We start from the raw sequence: 19,813 nt of genomic DNA on the forward strand, positions 1-19,813 counted from the left end.
ACTTGCTCTTTTACTTTGTATCAGAACAGGCCATTTCTGCTTGTCATGCAGCTGTGATTTTTGCTGAGTTTTTCTCTTTCTATGATTAGAGTCTGGCCTGTTGGACATGTGTCATAATCATGGTATCAGCAAAACATTACATAGCAATACATTACATCTGATTCTAATTGCCTCATCAGCTCATTTGGTCTCCCCAGCTGAGCTATTCCCTTTGTTCTACCCAAATCTCTCACAGCTTCCCTGCTTCTGAAAACTAACTTGTTTTCTTTCTTCCCCAGTTTTGACAAAGAGTCTCCGACCTGAAATAATAACTCTGTTCCTCTTTCATGGTGTCTGTCTGACTTGCTGGGAGTTCCCAGCAGTTTTCTGTTTTATTTGAGGTTAGTATAGTTCTTAGTCATTGCTATCGTGACCAGGCTAATGAGGTGGTATTTTGTCAGTCTTGAATGCTGAATTGGAGTTAAATATTTGTCTAAAGACAGCCGATGAAAGATTCCTGTTTCTGGATAGTAAGGGACTAACACAATGTTTCACCTGCACAAGTAAACCCAGGTGAATTGAAATCATTTGCAAAGCACAGGCTAAGCTCAGTCTAGCCCTTCCTCTGTGTGCCTCAGCCTTCCATTGGTCACACCTCTCTGTTTCCAATCCACTTTGTTCTCTTTGTGTTTTGAGCTCCCACCCAAACATAGAATGACGCTGATAGGATTGCAGTCTATGGGGGTCATGGCAGAATGTGTCACCTCAGGAGGCCATTCAACCCCTCAAGCATTCAATTAATTGGAACTGGTTTATTATTGTCATGCATACTGAGGTTTAGTAAAAAATTTGTCTTGCATACCATTCATACAGATCAAATTATTACACAGTCCATTGAAGTACCACAACGTAAAGTAGGAAAGACATTGCACTCGATGGCGATGGCCGTCACCAAGCGCATGAACTCCTTGAAATCTACTTGCTCATCACATGTCAACTCTGTCATGAACTTATCCACGGACTTGTCCTGATTCTGCAAAAAAAGAACAGATTAAATAAAATTTAGCTTGGAAATTCCTTGTCACTCAGGAATTATTTACAGGGAAAACACCTCATAGCTGGCTGCCCTACTTCTGCAGAAAGAATCATGAACAGCCATTCTTTGCTAGCCAAAGGATGTCCTCAGCAGATAAGATCCAAACACAAAAACTACATCACGCAATGTTTCCTGTTAAAATCAGACTGTTAAGACAAAATTGGCATTTATATCTCATCAGGCACAAACTCAGGACACTCCAAAGATCTTTAGAGTCAATTAAATACTTTTGAAACGTGATCACTGTTGGAATGTCAGAGATCTGGCTGGCAGGTGCCCACAAGCTGCAAAGTGATAGTGACCACAGAGAACCAAGCCATTGAGAGAGGCCATTCAGCCCATCTTTGGTTTTTCATGGAGGAATTCTGCCAGCCATGATCCTTTGCTCGTTTCCCGTAGGCCTCCAAGTCATCAGCCCTCCAGTGCCTACTCAATCCCTTCCTGGAAGCTGTGTTTGATTTTGTTTCCATCAAGTTATAGTCAAAGAATTCCAAATCATAAGTACTGTAAAAAAAACATTCCTCCTTACATCTCTCCATCCCTTTTGACCAAAATTAAATGTGTGTGTCACCTGGTCCATGAACCATTCACAAATGGAAATAGCTCCCCTCTGGTTTCCTGTCTAATCGAGTATTGACCGTGTACATCTCTGACAGTTCTTCTCAAACTTCGTTGTTCCAAGGAGAAGAACCCTAACTTCTCCAGTCTAACCATTAGATGAAAACCCTCATCTCTGGACTCTCTGGTTGACTTGGCCTGTATTCACTCGGGTTTACACTGAAAGGAGCTCTCACTGAAACATTCAAACATCTGACTGGGAGGTCTAGAGAGGATCGTTCCCATTGTTGGGAGGTTTAGAATCAAGTGTCAGCAAATGGGGCAAGATGTTTGGATGAACAGATGAGGAACTTGTGGAATTCACTATCACAGAGGGCCGTGGAGTCCAAGTCACTGAATACAGTTAAGAAGGAGATAGATTTCTAGATGTGAACAGCATCAATGGTATACAGAGAGAGTTGGAACTGAGATAAAGGGTCAGCCATGGTCATACTGACTGACAGGGCAAGCTCAAGGGGCCAAATGGCCGACTCCTGCTCAGTTTTTATATTTCCCTGTATCCATTAATCTGTGTCCTCTCCAGGACCTTCAGATTGTAAAGTATGTTGACTGGAACTGGATGCAATAATCCAGCTGTGGCTTATCCAGTGTTTTCCACAGGCAAATCTTCATGGAGTTTGGGATGAATATTGGCCTCTGAGCATAGAACTCCCATACTCTTCCTTGTGATCTTTTACATCCAATCAAGGGTCGCTCATCCAAAAGAAGTCATCTCCAGCTATTGCCACACTTCAAGGAGACTTTCAAAATGCTTTGGGAAATGTCAAGGTTGTGATCGACACTAAGAATTTAAGTCTCTTTAACAAACTGGTTCCAGCCTAAATTTTTCCACTCAAGTATCTGGAGCAGGCTTGAAGCTACCACATTATGACTCAAAGGCAGGAGTGCCACCCAGTGAATCATGGTTAAAGACTCATCCGTTGCATACAGATTTAGTTGGCAGGCAGAAACATTAAAGCCGAGATAATTGGAGCTTGGTGACTGCAGTAAGAATAATGGTTTGAAGAGGATACTGCAGATCTAATGCTTCAAGATTGTTTAGTAATTATACATAATGCTGTTGTCTTGATTGAGTCATCTTGAGCATGGAGACAAGATCTCTCCTCCCTTTTGCCCTCCAACATCGGCCTGGAATTCCCTGCCCTGGTTTGTGGGCTCAGAGTCAGTGTTTTCCAGACTCAGTAAAAATGTTCATTTGGATTGGACAGTTACGCTCCAACACTTTAACATCCCTTCACTCTCTGGGCTCACTGATAAACAGTGGGATCTGGGTATGGTACCAGAGGGGGGCCCTATCCTCTCCCTCACCCACGGCCATCTTCCACCCCTCCCTACATCAGTGCATGCAAACCTGCATCAACAATCTGTACTGATGACTCCTTCCTGAGGAATATTGCTCCTGACGAGGAGGAGGATGTGGCCCCATTGGGATCCACATCACTATATCTTTCTATTCCTTCCTCCCTCTCACTTTTATCCAGTTTCCCCTTCAACTCATCTCTGCCATTCACCCCAAGTATTTTGTGGGAGCAGGTTCCACATTCTCACTGCTCTCTGGGTAAAGTTGTTTCTCCCAAAACTCCTATCGAGTTTCTTGGCATTGGTCAGTCCTACCACCAATATATCTACAGTACCAAACCCTTTCATAATCTGTCCATATAAAGGCAGAGTTTGTAAATGCTCTGCAGGTCAGACAGCATCTGAAGAGGGAAAGCCAGCATCAATGTTTCATCAGAACCTTTCTAATGAAGGGTCATTGACCTGTCATGTTAACTTTGTTTCTCTCACACAGGTGCTGCCTGATCTGCTAAGCATTTCCAGCATTTTATGATTTTATTTCAGATTTCCAGCCCCTGTAGTTTTTTGATTTTCATCCTCTCAGCCTTCGCTGTTCTAAAGGCACAAGCCGTTCCTGGTGGTGCATCCTCACTGCCAATCTTTTTTTTTGAAAATTCTCCAGCGTGCTTATATATTTTGTATAATATGGTGGCCAGAACTGTACAGAGTATAATCAAAGTGCGCTCTAATCAAGATTTGATACAACACACAATGCAATGTCCCTGCTATTCAATGCCATTCTTTTAGAAATAACTTGATTTGGATTTATTGCTTTGTTCAGTATTCAGAGAGATTTGTATATCCCGCCTCCAGATCCTCTGTTCCTTGATCCCAATTTAGGACTTAGAATCACTGAAAATTTACAACACAGAACATGTTGAAGGTTTCTGATCTCACCACATTTGTAGGCAGGGAGAGACCACGCTGTGGGTGAAAAACTTCATTCTTGCTTTTCCACTGATACTATAACTTACTTAAACCTGTGCTCCCTGGATTTTGACCCCTCTGCTAAGGCCCTTCCTATTTAGTCTATCAAGGTCCTTTATAATTTTATGCTCCTTGATTAAATCACCTTCAGCTCCTCTCTTCCAAAGGAAAGAACCGTAGTTTGCCCAAATTTTCCTCATTGCTACAACTTCCATTTGTGATGGCATCCTCATTAGTCCCTTCTACATCCCCTCTTTCCCATAATGTATCAGCTAAAACTATATGTGTACTTAAACTGTGGTCAATCTAATGCACACAATTCTAGCATAACTTCCCTGTTCCTATATTCTGTGCCTCGGCTAATAAAGGAAAGCATTCTGGGCATTCTGCCACACAAGCTGTGATCTGAACCAATAGTCTGCCACAGACCCCATCTCACTGCAGACTGATGTCAAGCAAGGCTGCATCAATGCCTTTCCTCAATCTTTCCCACTGCAACACTTCACCTCACTTCCAACAAGCTTCTCACTGGAGTGGAGCGAGTCCACAGGACAAATGAGAAACTGTTCAACTGACATTACCTGCTCTCCAGAACCAAGGTCAGTCCAGACTTAGTCATTGAGCTGCGTTACACAGATGTCACTTGAGTATATGCTTGTTAGAAGACAGAGCCGCAAGTTATCATTGACTGGTTCCCTGAAGCATACAAGAGATTGGGCCTTACGCTTAACATCCATAAAACAAAGGTCCAACAGCGACCTATCCCTGCTTGACAACACCATCCCCAACAATAAATATCCACAAAGAGACCCTGTAAGATGTGGATCACTTTGCATATCTTGGGATCCACCTCTCTGCAAAAGCAAACATTGATGGTGTAATCTATCACCACTTTCAGTGTCCTGACACAGCTTTTTGTTGTCTAAGGGAAAGAGTGTCTGAAGATCAAGACCTCAAACTGCGCACATGGTTTACCGGGCAGCAGTGATCCCTGCCCTTCGATATGCTTCTGGGATACAGACTACCTGCAGCAGCAGCTTCAAAGTACTGGAGAGATGCCACCAAGGCATCTCTGCAAAATCCTTCAAATGCCCTGGCATCTTAAGTGAACATCCTTCCCCAAGCCCACATCCAGCAATGAGGCTCTAATTACACTCAGTCAGCTCTGATGGGAGGGCATGTTGTTCTACTCCATCATTGCAAGGGATCACCAGCTGGACAGAGGATACGATTCAAGAATGTTCTCAAAGCCTTCTTGAAAACATGTAATCAAACAGCAAAGAAAGTTAGATGCTGGAAATCTGAAATAAGAACAGAAAATACTCAGCAGGTGAGGCATCATCCATGGAGAGAAAACAAAATTAACGTTTCCAATTGGTGCAAGGTTCTGATGAAAGACCTTTCATTAACTGAAAACATTAACTCTGTTTCTCCCTCCACAGATGTCGCCTGACCTGCTGAGCATTTACAATATGTTTTGTTTTTATTTTATATTTGAAAATGTGTAACATCCCCACTGACTTCTGAGAATCTCTGACCCATGACAGCTCGAAGTGGAGGAGCATTCGGGAAGGCATTAACAACCAAGTCTTTTTGTCAGGAGTGCATGGAAGCCCAGTGTAAATGACAGAAATACAGCAGCTCCCGTTCCAACACCCACCTGTCCTGCCCAACTGTAGCAGAGACGACCGATCCCACATTGGCTTCATCAATTACCTCAGGACCCATCCTCAACCCTGAGGGACTGCTGGGGAGAGAAGAATATCTTGCTTTGTTGCTCCTTCCCAAGTGCATTACCTCACACTACTCTGGATTAAATTCTATTTTCTATTCTTCCACCCAAGCCATCTATCCTGCAGTCTAAAGCTTTTCTCCTCATTGAGAACCACACCAGCAATGTCTGCATCATCTATGACTATTGAGCTTCGGTCTAAATCATTAACATATATCACAAAAAGCTAGAGACTGAGCCCTGTAGAGCTCCACTGGTAGCAGTCTTCCAGTCACATGATCTCCCATCAATCACTACTGTTTGCTTCCCGACATTGAAGGAGTCTAGAATCCATTTGCTACTCTCCCTTTGGTCCCATGAGCTTTTACCTGTTTTGACCAGCCTGTCATGTGTGAACTTGTCAAAATCCATGTAAACTTCATCAAATGCACTGCCCTTGTCTCTTGGTTAACACAAAGAATTTAAGTTAGTCAGTCAGGGCCTCCACAATTTCCCCCTTTAGTTCTTTTAACAGCCAGGGATACATTTCATTAGTCTAGCCATATATCCATTTTGCATTAGATGAACCCCTAAATAGTTCCTCTTTTACTGTTGTTTGTTCCATATAATATTTGACATGCATTCTCTCCAACTACAGCAACAGCATCATCCTCGTCTTTTGTAAAGATAATCACAAAACTTTCAATGAAGAATCTTCCCCACCTCCTCTGCCTGCACACACAGGTTGCCTTTTCAGTCCCAACTAAGCCATATTCTTTCTTCAGCTACCCTTTTGCTTTTCACCTAATTACAAATCTACTGGATTTTTGTAATCTTGTTTTGTAATAACTTTGTGTACCTTCAGTTTGCCAGCAATTTTCCCTTTTAATGCCAATACTCCATTTTATATTACTTTTTGAGGCTTTCTGTGAAGTTAGACTCTTGCTGTTTAACAAAAGTTTCTATATTTTGCCCTATTCTACTTTCAGTGCCTCTTTTCATCCAGGGGGCTGTAGATTGTAGGAATTTTTTTTAATCTTACCTTGCAGGGAGAGAAGGATAGGAAGTTGTTCACTTCTTTGGATGAAGTAAATGAGAAAAGAGAGCAGAAAATAATATCTGTGCATGATCCCACTTTTCCCGTATAATTATACCTGTTACCAAATTGTAGCCATACTCTTTAATATCCCACTCAGTCCACTCTCACTCCCTGTGCCTTTTACAGTAGATCACATCGTGAGTTGTATCAAACTGGACTCTCTGTGGATGTTAGTGCTAATCAGAACTCATTGGCAGAAAGCAGTAGCAGAGAAAAAAACCTCCTCACAAATCCCTGAACATCACCCATCTTAGTCCTCATCCATTCCAGCACTAAAGGTGCAACCGCAGCCTCACTCTCCCATTAACCATTCATGGCTCTCTGTACCATTTTATGCTGGCATTGCATTCATCCTCACAGCACTGATTTCATTCAGCGAGCTCCACAGAGCCAGACCAAGGAGCCCTCCACAACTCTATAATTTACCTCCAGGAAGCTTTTAAGCTCTTTCTTCAGGAGGTCCTTGAGTTCAGCCTTGGTCAGTGTGTACTTGTCTCCCTCTTTCCCAGAGTATTTGGAAAAGACTTTGATGGTTGTATCCATGGCAGTTTCCAGTTGAGATAGCATCTTGCTGTTGACTGTGGGCTGACTGTGAAGGAGGGAAGAAAGGGTTGGGTTGGCAAAAAATGTTTTGTGGAAAGCGAGAGGTCAGAGTGAGATCACATACACTTCTCGTTCATACACGATGCAGGAAATCTCCAAAAAACAGCATTAAGCCCCGCACCAGATCCCAAATAAACCGGTTCTGTTGCCGCCCATCAAAGAGTGGACCTGTCACATTTGTCACTCAAATCACTTTATCCCTTAAGAATTTAACAGTTAAACATGGTATCATACTTCAGTTGAACAAATGAAACCGTTGTCCAGATTGCCACAAATCTTCCTTCTCCTCACCAATCAGCCGATTCAAGGGGCAAAAATAACAGGACCTGAGTTTTTCCACAACACTTGTCAATCACAGCGATCAGAGCCACATCACCTCAGTTCATTGGCTGATCCGCCAACCAATTCCAGTTATCCGCACCAGAAAGGCTGCTTTCCATTGGTGGAACAACAGATCGCGACATCCCAGTCCCCTCTGTCCCAGGGGAATTATTCATCAGGAAACAAGCTGCCAGTTCCCGGTAAATCCCTGTCAAAGCCCAGGGTTCCCCAGGGAGGAATCTCTGGCCAAAGCTCGGAGTTCAAAGGATGATGTCCCTCCTGAAAACTGAGCTCGCAGATTCGCGGGGGAGGGGGGAAGTGAAGTAGGAGGGAATACTGCAAGGAATTGGAGTTTTCCAGGAGGTATCTCAGCCCAGTCATTACTGTCCCGAAGGAATTCTTGCTTGGAGTCTGCTCCCCAGGGTTTAGATGTTGATATTCCCAGCGAATGTGCTCCCCCACCCAAATCAGCGCTGTTTTTCACAGTATTTGCTCCTGTTCCATTCCCCGTTCCTATCTCATTCCCAGATCCTACCTGGATTCTACTCCCAGTCTCAAATTTCAGAATTCCTCTGATCTTCATTCACCTGAAAGGTGTGCAGGATCTGGTGAATGAATGCTGCTTCTGGGGCTGAAATATATGCTGACAGTTCAATATTCACTTGTCAATCACATCACATCCTGGATGCGATCAGTCCCCAGCCGCAGAAAAGGTCCTGCTCTCTATCATATCAATGCCCCTCATAATTTTTTATACCTCTGTCAGGTCCTCCTCTCAGACTATGCTGCTCCAAAGAAAACAGACGCAGCCTCTCCAGCCTGTCCTATAACTGAAAGCTCCATCCTGAGCAACATCCTGGTGAATCTCCTGTACACCCCTTTCAATGCAATTATGTGCTTTCCATGGTGTGGTGTACACAGTCCTGCAGAAAAGTGGCCAAACCAATGTTTTATAAGTTTGTGCCATAATCTTTCTGCTCTTATATTCTATGCCTGGCTATTGAAGGCAAGTTTCTCATGTGTCTTTCACCACCTTACTCATGGCACTGTACCTTCAGGAATGCTTGGACTTGTTCACCAAGGTACTTCTGTCCCTCAGTACTCCCTAGAGCCCTAGCATTCACTGTGTATTTTTCACCCTCCCCACATCACCCCAGACTTATCAGGATTATATTCTACCTGCCATTGCTCTGCGCATCTTACCAACTGATCAATATCATCCTGTAGCCAACAACTATCCTATTAAAAACACCTTAAAATGTCATGTTCTTCTGCAAACTTACGAATCATGCTTCCTACATTCATATCCAATTTGTTCATATATACAATGAATGGTGGGTCCCAGCACTGATCCCTGTTGTACAATATTGGTCACAGGATTCCAGTCACAAAAACAACTCTCCACCATCACTTTCTTCCTGCTATTACCATTCCAATTTTGGATACAATTTTCCAGTTTGTCCCGGATCCCATGTGGGACCTTATCAAAGGCTTCGCTCAGTTGTGGCAGGTATGACAATATAGACCATGACGATGGGTTCAGTTTGGGCATGAGCAGTTTCCTGGAGGGGCAGAGGATGGCCCTAAGTGGCTTCTTTACCCAAGTCAGTAAGTCAAAGACTAACATGGTGAAATGGGTGTGTGCCAAGTTGCCTGTGACCCATGACTGCAGCGAGAGATGCACATTGTGTCTGCTATTGCTTGAGGATGGCCATTGTACGTTTCAGCATCTTGCCAAGGTCAACTCATAGCTTTGTATTATGCCTGCCAATGGAAAGATCTCTGACTTTGGTTGATGGACACAAGAAGAGAACTGCACGTGGGAATGAACCATGTATTGCTACCTGAGAACTGAGGTGGTACATAGAGGGCTTCATAGAGGGGTTTTTGTGTGGCCCACATATCCCCACTTGCAGATATCTGTTCCTGCAGCTCCACCAAGTTTCTATTGTCCTTCTTCATTCATCCTACCAAAAGCAGCACTTCACACATTTCTCTGTTAAGTAGAATCTGACATCTAAAATGTGCTGATTTTACTAGTCTGTCCTCCTGAGGTGTTCACTACGATTCTTAGTTTTGTGTCATCTGCAAACTGTAAAATGATGCTTTGAATACTCAAGTCCAGCTCATTAGTATACTTTTGCTACTTTTCTGCCCACTTGACCTGTCCTTTGACATCTTCTTTCAGTCCACGGCTTCCTTCCTTGGTATCAATCACCATTAATTAAAATCATACACAGTCGTGTAATGTTGTGTTTATGTTACAGTACTGGCTGATCCAGATATACTAGTAACCCAGAGTTCATGTGTTCAAATCCCACAAGGACAGCCAGTGAATTTAACTTCAGTTCATACTTACTGGGCTTAGACCAGTATGTGACTCCTTGTCCAGGTTCCTACCAACAGAGTTGACTTTTCACTGTCCTGGAATGGACCTATATCTGTATCAAATCTCCTGAGAACCACCAGAATTGATCAATAAACCCCAGACTTGCTCGCAGAATACCACCCTCCCAAAACAAACTTTAAAAATTTTTTAAAAGCCCATGATATTCAACCTGTCAGAACATGAAATACATTTGTTTTTCCCAGAAGACAAACCTTATTCTGCTGACTTTGAAAAAGAGACAATTGCACACACACAGACCTTTATTGACGATTATCAATGTCCAGAGTGTGTGTGTTTTTGGCTCAGGGTTCTTTGCACATCTGTAGACAATGTGCCAAGGACTATACTCAGTCCAAGATTAAGTGTTCACTTTACCCCATCCACTGTTTCTTCCAATGATCATCCAAGAAGCCCTTCCAAGTGATGGTGATGGCCGTCACCAAGCCCATGAACTCCTTGAAATTGACTTGATTATCACACTGCAACTCTGTCATGAAGTTATCCACGTTCTTGGAATATTGCTGTTCCTGCAAAACAAAAACAGATTAAATAAAACCTAGCTTGGAAATTCCTTGCCACTCAGGAATTATTTAGAGGGAAAACACCTTATAGCTGGCTGCCCTACTTTTGCAGAAAGAATCATGAACAGCCATTCTTTGCTAGCCAAAGGATGTCTTCAGCAGATAAGGTCCTTTCTTTCTTTTTCAATCCTTTTATTAATTTTCAAATTAGTACAAATTAATATATATAACATTATTAATTATACATATGGTGCAAAGAGATCAGGATAACAATCATAACAGTTAATAGATATAATCAAAAGGAGTAAAAAAAAAGTAATCTAGCCCTCCTGCTCTCTTATCAAGTGAACATAATACAAAAGGAAAATTGAAAAGAGATTTAATTATATGAAAAAGAACACCCAAATCAAAAAAATATTAATAATTAACCAAAAGAAACCAAAAACTTCAAAAAAAACCTGGACATATTTCTTCAGTTAAAAAAACATTATGTCTTTAACTCCGCTCCTCTGTATTCAAGGGTTATTGAAAGGGATCTGAAAAAGGTCAGCTTTTATCACATGGAAGTATTGAATAAGTGGACTCCAAACTTCCTCAAATTTAAGCGAAGGATCAACAGTACAACTCCTAATTTTTTCTAAGTTTAAACATGCTATAGTTTGAGAAAACCATTGAAAAGTGGTAGGAGGTATTGGATCCTTCCACTTAAACAAAATGGATCGCTTGGCCATTGATGTGACAAAAGCGATCATGCGACGAGCAGAAGCAGATAAGTGGCCAGATTCCATCATTCGTAACCCAAAGGTTGCAGTAATAGGATGAGGTTGTAAATCAATATTCAATACAGCTGAAATAATGTTAAAAATGTCTTCCTAACATTTTTCCAAAAAGGGACAGGACCAAAACAGGGAAGCCACCTTCGAATTACATCTGTCACAGCTATGATTTATATGATGATAAAAATGGGCTAACATGTCCTTGGACATATGGGTCCTGTGAACCACCTTAAACTGTATCAAAGAGTGTCTAGCACACATTGAAGATAAGATCCAAACACAAAAACTACATCATGCAATGCTTCCTGTTAAAGTCAGACTGTTAAGACAAAATTGGCATTTATATCTCATCAGGCACAAACTCAGGATACTCCAAAGCTCTTTAGAGCCAATTAAATACTTTTGAAAAATGATCACTGTTGGAATGTCAGAAATCTGGCTAGCAGGTGCCCACAAGCTGCAAAGTGACAGTGGCCACAGAGAACCAAGCCATTGAGAGAGGCCATTCAGCCCATCTTTGGATTTTCATGGAAGAATTCTGCCAGCCATGATCCTTTGCTCATCTCCCGTAGCCCTCCAAGTCATCAGCCCTCCAGTGCCTGCTCAATCCCTTCTTGGAAGCTGTGTTTGATTTTGTTTCCATCAAGTTATAGTCAAAGAATTCCAAATCATAAGTACTGTAAAGAAAAACATTCCTCCTCACATCCCTCCATCCCTTTTGACCAAAATTAAATGTGTGAGTCACCTGGTCCATGAACCATCCACTAGTGGAAAGAGCTCCCCTCTGGTTTCCTGTCTAAACCAGTATTGATCGTGTACATTTCTGACAGATCTTCTCAAACTTCTTTGTTCCAAAGAGAAGAACCCCAACTTGTCCAGTCTAACCTTTAGATGAAAACCCTCATCTCTGGACTCTCTGGTTGACTTGGCCTGTATTCAATTGGGTTTAGACTGAGAGGAGCTCTCACTGAAACATTCAAACATCTGACTGGGAGGTCTAGAGAGGATCATTCCCATTGTTGGGAGCTTTAGAATCAAGTGTCAGCAAATGGGGCAAGATGTTTGGATGAGCAGATGTGGAACTTGTGGAATTCTCTATCACAGAGGGCCATGGAGTCCAAGTCAATGGATACATTGAAGAAGGAGATAGATTTCTAGATGTGAACAGCATCAAGGGTATACAGAGAGAGTTGGAGCTGAGATAAAGGATCAGCCATGGTCGTACTGAATGACAGAGCAAGCTCAAGGGGCCAAATGGCCGACTGCTGCTCAGTTTTTATATTTCCCTGTCTCCATTAATCTGTGTCTTCTCCAGGACCTTAAGATTGTAAAGTATGTTGACAGGAACTGGATGCAATAATCCAGCTGTGGTTTATCCAGTGTTTTCCACAGGCAAATCTTCATGGAGTTTGGGATGAATATTGGCCTCTGAGCACAGAACTCCCATACTCTTCCTTGTGATCTTTTACATCCAATCAAGGGTCGCTCATCCAAAAGAAGTCATCTCCAGCTATTTCCACACTTCAAGGAGACTTTCAAAATGCTTTGGGAAATGTCAAGGTTGTGATCGACACTAAGAATTTAAGTGTCTTTAACAAACTGGTTCCAGCCTGAATTTTTCCACTCAAGTATCTGGAGCAGGTTTGAAGCTACCAAGTTAGGACTCAAAGGCAGGAGTGCCACCCGGTGAATCAAGGTTAAAGACTCATCCGTTGCATACAGATTTAGTTGGCAGGGAGAAGCATTAAAACCGAGATAATTGGAGCTTGGTGACTGCAGTAAGAATAGTGGTTTGAAGAGGATACTGCAGATCTAATGCTTCGAGATTGTTTAGTAAATACACATAGTGCTGCTGACGGGGAACGTCTAACTTGATTGAGTCACCTTGAGCATGGAGACAAGATCTCTCCTCCCTTTTGCCCTCCAACATTGACCTGGAATTCCCTGCCCTGGTTTGTGGGCTCAGAGTCAGTGTTTTCCATCCTCAGTAAAAATGTTCATTTGGACTGGGCAGTTACACTCCAACACTTTAACGTCCCTTCACTCTCTGGGCTCACTGATAAACAGTGGGATCTGGGTATGGTACCAGAGGGGGGTCCTATCCTCTCCCCCACCCATGACCTTCTTCCTCCCCTCCCTCCATCAGTGTATGCAAACCTACATCAACAATCTGTACTGATGACTCCTTCGTGAGGAATATTGCTCCTGACGAGGAGGAGGATGTGGCCCCATTGGGATCCAAATCACTATATCTTTCTGTTCCTTCCGCCCTCTCACTTTTATCCAGTTTCCCCTTCAACTCATCTCTGCCATTCACCTCAAGTACTTTGTGGGAGCAAGTTCCACATTCTCACTGCTCTCTGGGTAAAGTTGTTTCTCCCAAAACTCCTATCGAGTTTCTTGGCATTGGTCAGTCCTACCACCAATGTATCTACAGTACTAAACCCTTTCATAATCTGTCCAAAAACTACTCAGGCTTAAATAAAAACAGAGTGTAGGAAATGCTCAGTAGGTCAAGCAACATCTGAGGGGGGAAAGCCAGCATCAATGTTTCATCAGAACCCTTCTAATGAAGGGTCATTGACCTGTCATGTTAACTTTTTTCTCTCTCATACAGATGCTGCCTGATCTGCTGAGCATTTCCAGCATTTTATGATTTTATTTCAGATTTCCAGCCCCCGTAGTTTTTTGATTTATCCTCTCAGCCTTCGCTATTCTAAAAGCACAAGCCGATCCTGGTGGTGCATCCTCACCACTAGTTTTACCACTGCCAACCTTTACTTTGAAAATTCTCCAGTGTATTTATATGTTTTGTATAATATGGTGGTCAGAACTGTACAGAGTATAATCAAAGTGTGCTCTCATCAAGATTTGATACAACACACAATGCAATGTCCCTGCTATTCAATGCCAGTCTTTTAGAAATAACTTGGTTTGGATTTATTGCTCTGTTCAGTATTCAGAGAGATTTGTATATCCCACCTCCAGATCCTCTGTTCCTTGATCCCAATTCAGGACTTAGAATCACTGAAAATTTACAACACAGAAGCAGGCTCAGGCAGTCAAGGAAAGTCAGCCAGTCTCAGCCCATCTTCCAGCACTAGTTTCCATCAGCCTGCAGGTTACTGTTCTTCAAGTTCACATCCTAGTTCTGTTTAAATATGATGAAGGTTTCTGATCACACCACATTTGTAGGCAGGGAGAGACCACTCCATGGGTAAAAAACTTCATTCTTCCCCTTCCACTGATACTATAATTTATTTAAACTTGTGCTCCCTGGATTTTGCCGCCTCTGCTAAGGCCCTTCCTATTTCCTCTATCAAGGTCCTTTATAATTTTATGCACCTCAATTAAATCACCTTTAGCTCCTCTTTTCCAAAGAAAAGAATCGTAGTTTGTCCAAATTTTCCTCATTGCTACAACTTCCATTTGTGATGGCATCCTCATTAGTCCCTTCTACATCCCCTCTTTCCCATAATGTATCAGCTAAAACTATATGTGTACTTAAACTGTGGTCAATCTGACGCACACAATTCTAGCATAACTTCCCTGTTCCTATATTCTGTGCCTCGGCTAATAAAGGAAAGCATTCTGGGCATTCTGCCACACAAGCTGTGATCTGAACCAACAGTCTGCCACAGACCCCATCTCACTGCAGACTGATGTCAAGCAAGGCTGCATCAATACCTTTCCTCAATCTTTCCCACTGCAACACTTCACCTCACTTCCAACAAGCTTCTCACTGGAATGGAGCCAGTCCACAGGACAAATGAGAAACTGTTCAACCGACATTACCTGCTCTCCAGAACCAAGGTCAGTCCAGACTCAGTCATTGAGCTGCATTACACAGATGTCACTTGAGTACATGCTTGTTAGAAGACAGAGACCCAAGTTATCATTGACTGGTTCCCTGAAGCATACAAGAGATTGGGCCTTATGCTTAACATCCACAAAACAGAGGTCCAACAGTGACCTATCCCTGCTTGACAACACCATCCCCAATAATAAATATCCACAAAGAGACCCTGTAAGATGTGGATCACTTTGCATATCTTGGGATCTACCTCTCTGCAAAAGCAAACATTGATGATGTAATTTATCACCACTTTCGGTCTCCTGACACAGCTTTTTCTTGTCTGAGGGAAAGAGTGTCTGAAGATCAAGACCTCAAACTGGGTACATGGTTTACCAAGCAGCAGTGATCCCTGCCCTGCTATACAGACTACCTAGAGCAGGAGCTTCAAAGTACTGGAGAGATACCACCAAGGCATCTCTGCAAAATCCTTCAAATGCCCTGGCATCTTAAGTGAACATCCTTCCCCAAGCCCACATCCAGCAATGAGGCTCTAATTACACTCAGTCAGCTCTGATGGGAGGGCATGTTGTTCTACTCCATCATTGCAAGGTATCATCAGATGGACAGAGGATACGATTCAAGAATGTTCTCAAAGCCTTCTTGAAAACATGTAATCAAACAGTAAAGAAAGTTAGATGCTGGAAATCTGAAATAAGAATAGAAAATACTCAGCAGGTGAGGCATCATCCATGGAGAGAAAACAAAATTAACATTTCCAATTGGTGCAAGGTTCTGATGAAAAACCTTTCATTAACTGAAAACATTAACTCTGTTTCTCCCTCCACAGATGTCGCCTGACCTGCTGAGCATTTACAATACGTTTTGTTTTTATTTTATATTTGAAAATGTGTAACATCCCCACTGACTTTTGAGAATCTCTGACCCATGACAGCTCGAAGTGGAGGAGCATTCGGGAAGGCATTAACAACCAAGTCCTTTTGTCAGGAGTGCATGGAAGCCCAGTGTAAATGACAGAAATACAGCAGCTCCCATTCCAACACCCACCTATCCTGCCTCACCTGTAGCAGAGATGACTGATCCCACATTGGCTTCATCAGTTACCTCAGGACCCATCCTCAACCCTGAGGATGTTGCACCTTCCCAAGTGTATTACCTCACACTACTCTGGATTAAATTCTATTTTCTATTTTTCCATCCAAGCCATCTATCCTGCAGTCTAAAGCCTTTCTCCTCATTGACAACCACGCCAGCAATTTCTGCATCATCTATGACTATTGTGCCCTCTGAGCTTCGGTCTAAATCAATCACATATATCACAAAAAGCTAGTGACTGAGCCCTGTGGAGCTCCACTGGTAGCAGCCTTCCAGTCACAAGGACTCCCATCTGTCACTACTGTTTACTTTCCGATATTGAAGGAGTCTTGGATCCATTTACTACTCTCCCTTTGATCCCATGAGCTTTTACCTGTTTTGACCAGCCTGTCATGTGTGCCCTTGTCAAAATCAATGTAAACTTCATCAAATGCACAGCCCTTATCAAGTCCCTTGGTTACCTCAAAGAATTTAAGTTACTCAGTCAGGGCCTCCACAATTTCGCCCTTTGGTTATTACACAGCCAGGGATATATGTCATTAGTCTGGCAATGTATCCATTTCGCATTAGATGAACCCCTAAATAGTTCCTCTTTTACTGTTGTTGATTCCATTTAATATTTGACATGCATTCTCTCCAACTACAGCAACAGCATCATCCTCCTCTTTTGTAAAAATAATCACAAAACTTTCATGAAGAACCTTTCCCACCTCCTCTGCCTGCACACACAGGTTGCCTTTTCAGGTCCAATTAAGCCAATATTCTTTCTTCAGCTACCCTCTTACTTTTTACCTCATTATAAAACATCACTGGATTTTTGTAATCTTATTTTGTAATAACTTTTTGTACCCTCAGTTTGCCCTTTAATGCCAATACTCCATTTTATATTACTTTTCTTGGCTTTCTATGAAGTTAGATTCTTGCTGTTTAACAAAAGTTTCTATATTTTGCCCTATTCTACTTTCAGTGCCCCTCGTCATTGAGGGGGCTGTAGATTGTTGGACTTTTTTTTAATCTTAGCTTGCAGAGAGAGAAGGGTAGGAACTTGTGGACTTCTTTGGATGAAGTAAATGACAAAAGAGAGCAGAAAATAATATCTGTGCATGATCCCACTTTTCCCGTATGATTAGACGCGTTACCAAATCGTAGCCATACTCTTTAATATCCCACTCAGTCCACTCTCACTCCCTCTGCCTTTTACAGTGGATCACATAGTGGGTTGTATCAAACCGGACTCTCTGTGGATGTTAGTGCTAATCAGAACTCATCAGCAGAAAGCAGTAGCAGAGAAAAAACCTCCTCACAAATCCCTGAACATCACCCATCTTAGTCCTCATCCATTCCAGCACTAAAGGTGCAACAGCAGCCTCACTCTCCCATTAACCATTTCATGGCTCTCTGTATCATTTGATGCTGGCATTGCATTCATCCTCTCAGCACTGATTTCATTCAGCGAGCTCCGCAGAGCCAGAAAAAGGAGCCCTCACAACTCGATAATTTACCTTCAGGAAGTTTTTAAACTCTTCGTTCAGGAGGTCCTTGAGTGTAGACCTGCTCAGTGTGTACTTGTCTCCCTCTTTCCCAGAGTATTTATGAAAGACTTTGATAATTGCATCCATGGCGGTTTCCAGTTGAGATAGCATCTTGCTGTTGACTGTGGGCTGACTGTGAAGGAGGGAAGAAAGGGTTGGGTTGGCAAAAAATGTTTTGGGAAAGCGAGAGGTTAGAGTGAGATCACATACACTTCTCCTTCATACACGATGCAGGAAATCTCCGAAAAACAGCATTAAGCCCCGCACCAGATCCCAAATAAACCGGTTCTGTTGCCGCCCATCACAGAGTGGACCCGTCACATTTATCACTCAAATCACTTTATCCCTTAGGAATATACAAGTTAAACATGGTATCATACTTCACTTGAACAAATGAAACCGTTGTCCAGATTGCCGCAAATCTTCCTTCTCCTCACCAATCAGCCGATTCAAGGGGCAAAAATAACGAGACCTGAGATTTTCCACAACGCCTGTCAATCACAGCGATCAGCCCTTCATCACCTCAGTTCATTGGCCGATCCGCCAACCAATTCCAGATATCCACACCGGAAAGCCTGCTTTCCATTGGTTAAAAAACAGGTCCCGACTTCCCAGACCCCCACCCCCCGTGGCCCGTCTCGGGGGAAATCATTCATCAGGAAACAAGCCGCCAGTTCCCGGTAAATCCCTGTCGAAGGTCAGGGTTCCCCAGGGAGGAATCTTTGGCCAAAGCTCGGAGTTCAAAGGATGATGTCCCTCCTGAAAACTGAGCTCGCAGATTCGCGGGGGAGGGGGGAAGTGAAGTAGGAGGGAATACTGCAAGAAATTGGAGTTTTCCAGGAGGTATCTCAGCCCAGTCATTACTGTCCTGAGGGAATTCTTGCTTGGAGTCTGCTGCCCGGGGTTTAGATGTTGATATTCCCAGCGAATGCGCTCCCCCACCCAAATCAGCGCTGTTTTTCCCAGTATTTGCTCCTGTTCCATTCCCTGTTCCAATCTCATTCCCAGATCCTACATGGGTTCAACTCCCAGTCTCAAATTTCGGAATTCCCCTGATCTTGACTCATCTGAAAGACGTGTAGGATCTGGCGAATGTATGTTGCTTCCGGGGAAGAAATATATGCTGACAGTTTAATACTCACTTGTCAATCACATCACATCCTGCATGCGATCAGTCCCCAGCCCCGCGTCCCAGGATTTGAGCCCCTTTCCAATCAGATGGAACAATCTGAGAGTGAATGCCAAGCTGCTATTTACCACACGCCACGACTGCACTCGCGTATCTTGCATCACAAAACTCATCCCACTGATTCATCCAGTTCTGACACCTCAACATTGCCAACACATTAGGTCCACCTTCTATCTCTTGACCCCTTATTTTCCTGAGCACCACTAGACTGTCTTTCCCCACTGTCCCTCAGCCCTAGTTTCCCACCTTTGATCAGTGTCTCCAGGAATAAATCCAATTGTTTCGTTTCACCATTTCACTAACTGCACTTGATTTCCCTTCCTTTACTAGAATGTGATTCCCTAATTTAAAACGAATGCCCAAAAAATTACTGGCTAAGGGTTTTTCACCAGCTTGATGTCCAGCTTATAAATTTGGAAATACACCCATCCATGATTAGAATCACTACTCTTGTCCATTCCAAGTGCATAAAAACACATGAATGAGGAGCAGGAATAGGGTGTGTGGCCACTCAACCATTCAATATGATCTTGGCTGATTGGATTGTAACCTCAACTGCAAATTCCTGTCTGCCCCTCATAAAATTTTGTCCCATTCCTTATTAGCGATATATCTACCCCTGCTTAAATAGACGAAGCCTCTGCTTGCACCGCCCTTTGAGAAATAGAGTTCCAAAGACTCCCAACCCTCTGAGAGAAAAATTAATGCCTCATCTGTCTTAAATCAGCAACACCCTATTTGACCCAATGATGAATGATGATTGTAGAAACATCACTGACCACTGGAAGCCAACCTATGTCAACAC

At 42.9% G+C, this 19,813-nt stretch overlaps 1 protein-coding gene across 2 annotated transcripts in view; it reads right to left on the reverse strand.

Annotated features, from left to right (window-relative positions):
• Positions 1–771: 771 nt before the first annotated feature.
• LOC127582491 (uncharacterized) overlaps positions 772–19,813 on the reverse strand; it is a 44,295-nt gene continuing 25,253 nt past the window's right edge. The window contains exons 1-5 of one of the 2 annotated variants that reach the window (XM_052037794.1): positions 18,200–18,349; positions 17,790–17,952; positions 10,457–10,608; positions 7,195–7,357; positions 772–1,012 (exon numbers count right to left, since the gene is read on the reverse strand). In XM_052037794.1, the coding sequence (XP_051893754.1) occupies positions 854–1,012; positions 7,195–7,357; positions 10,457–10,608; positions 17,790–17,930 (615 nt within the window). In that variant the 5' untranslated portion in view covers positions 17,931–17,952; positions 18,200–18,349 and the 3' untranslated portion in view covers positions 772–853. Of the gene's footprint in view, positions 1,013–7,194; positions 7,358–10,456; positions 10,609–17,789; positions 17,953–18,199; positions 18,350–19,813 lie in introns of those variants that run through there. The other variant, XM_052037795.1, reaches the window with a different exon arrangement.

The sequence above is a fragment of the Pristis pectinata genome, chromosome 24 (genome assembly GCF_009764475.1).
Source record: "Pristis pectinata isolate sPriPec2 chromosome 24, sPriPec2.1.pri, whole genome shotgun sequence".
Taxonomy (NCBI): Eukaryota; Metazoa; Chordata; class Chondrichthyes; order Rhinopristiformes; family Pristidae; genus Pristis; species Pristis pectinata.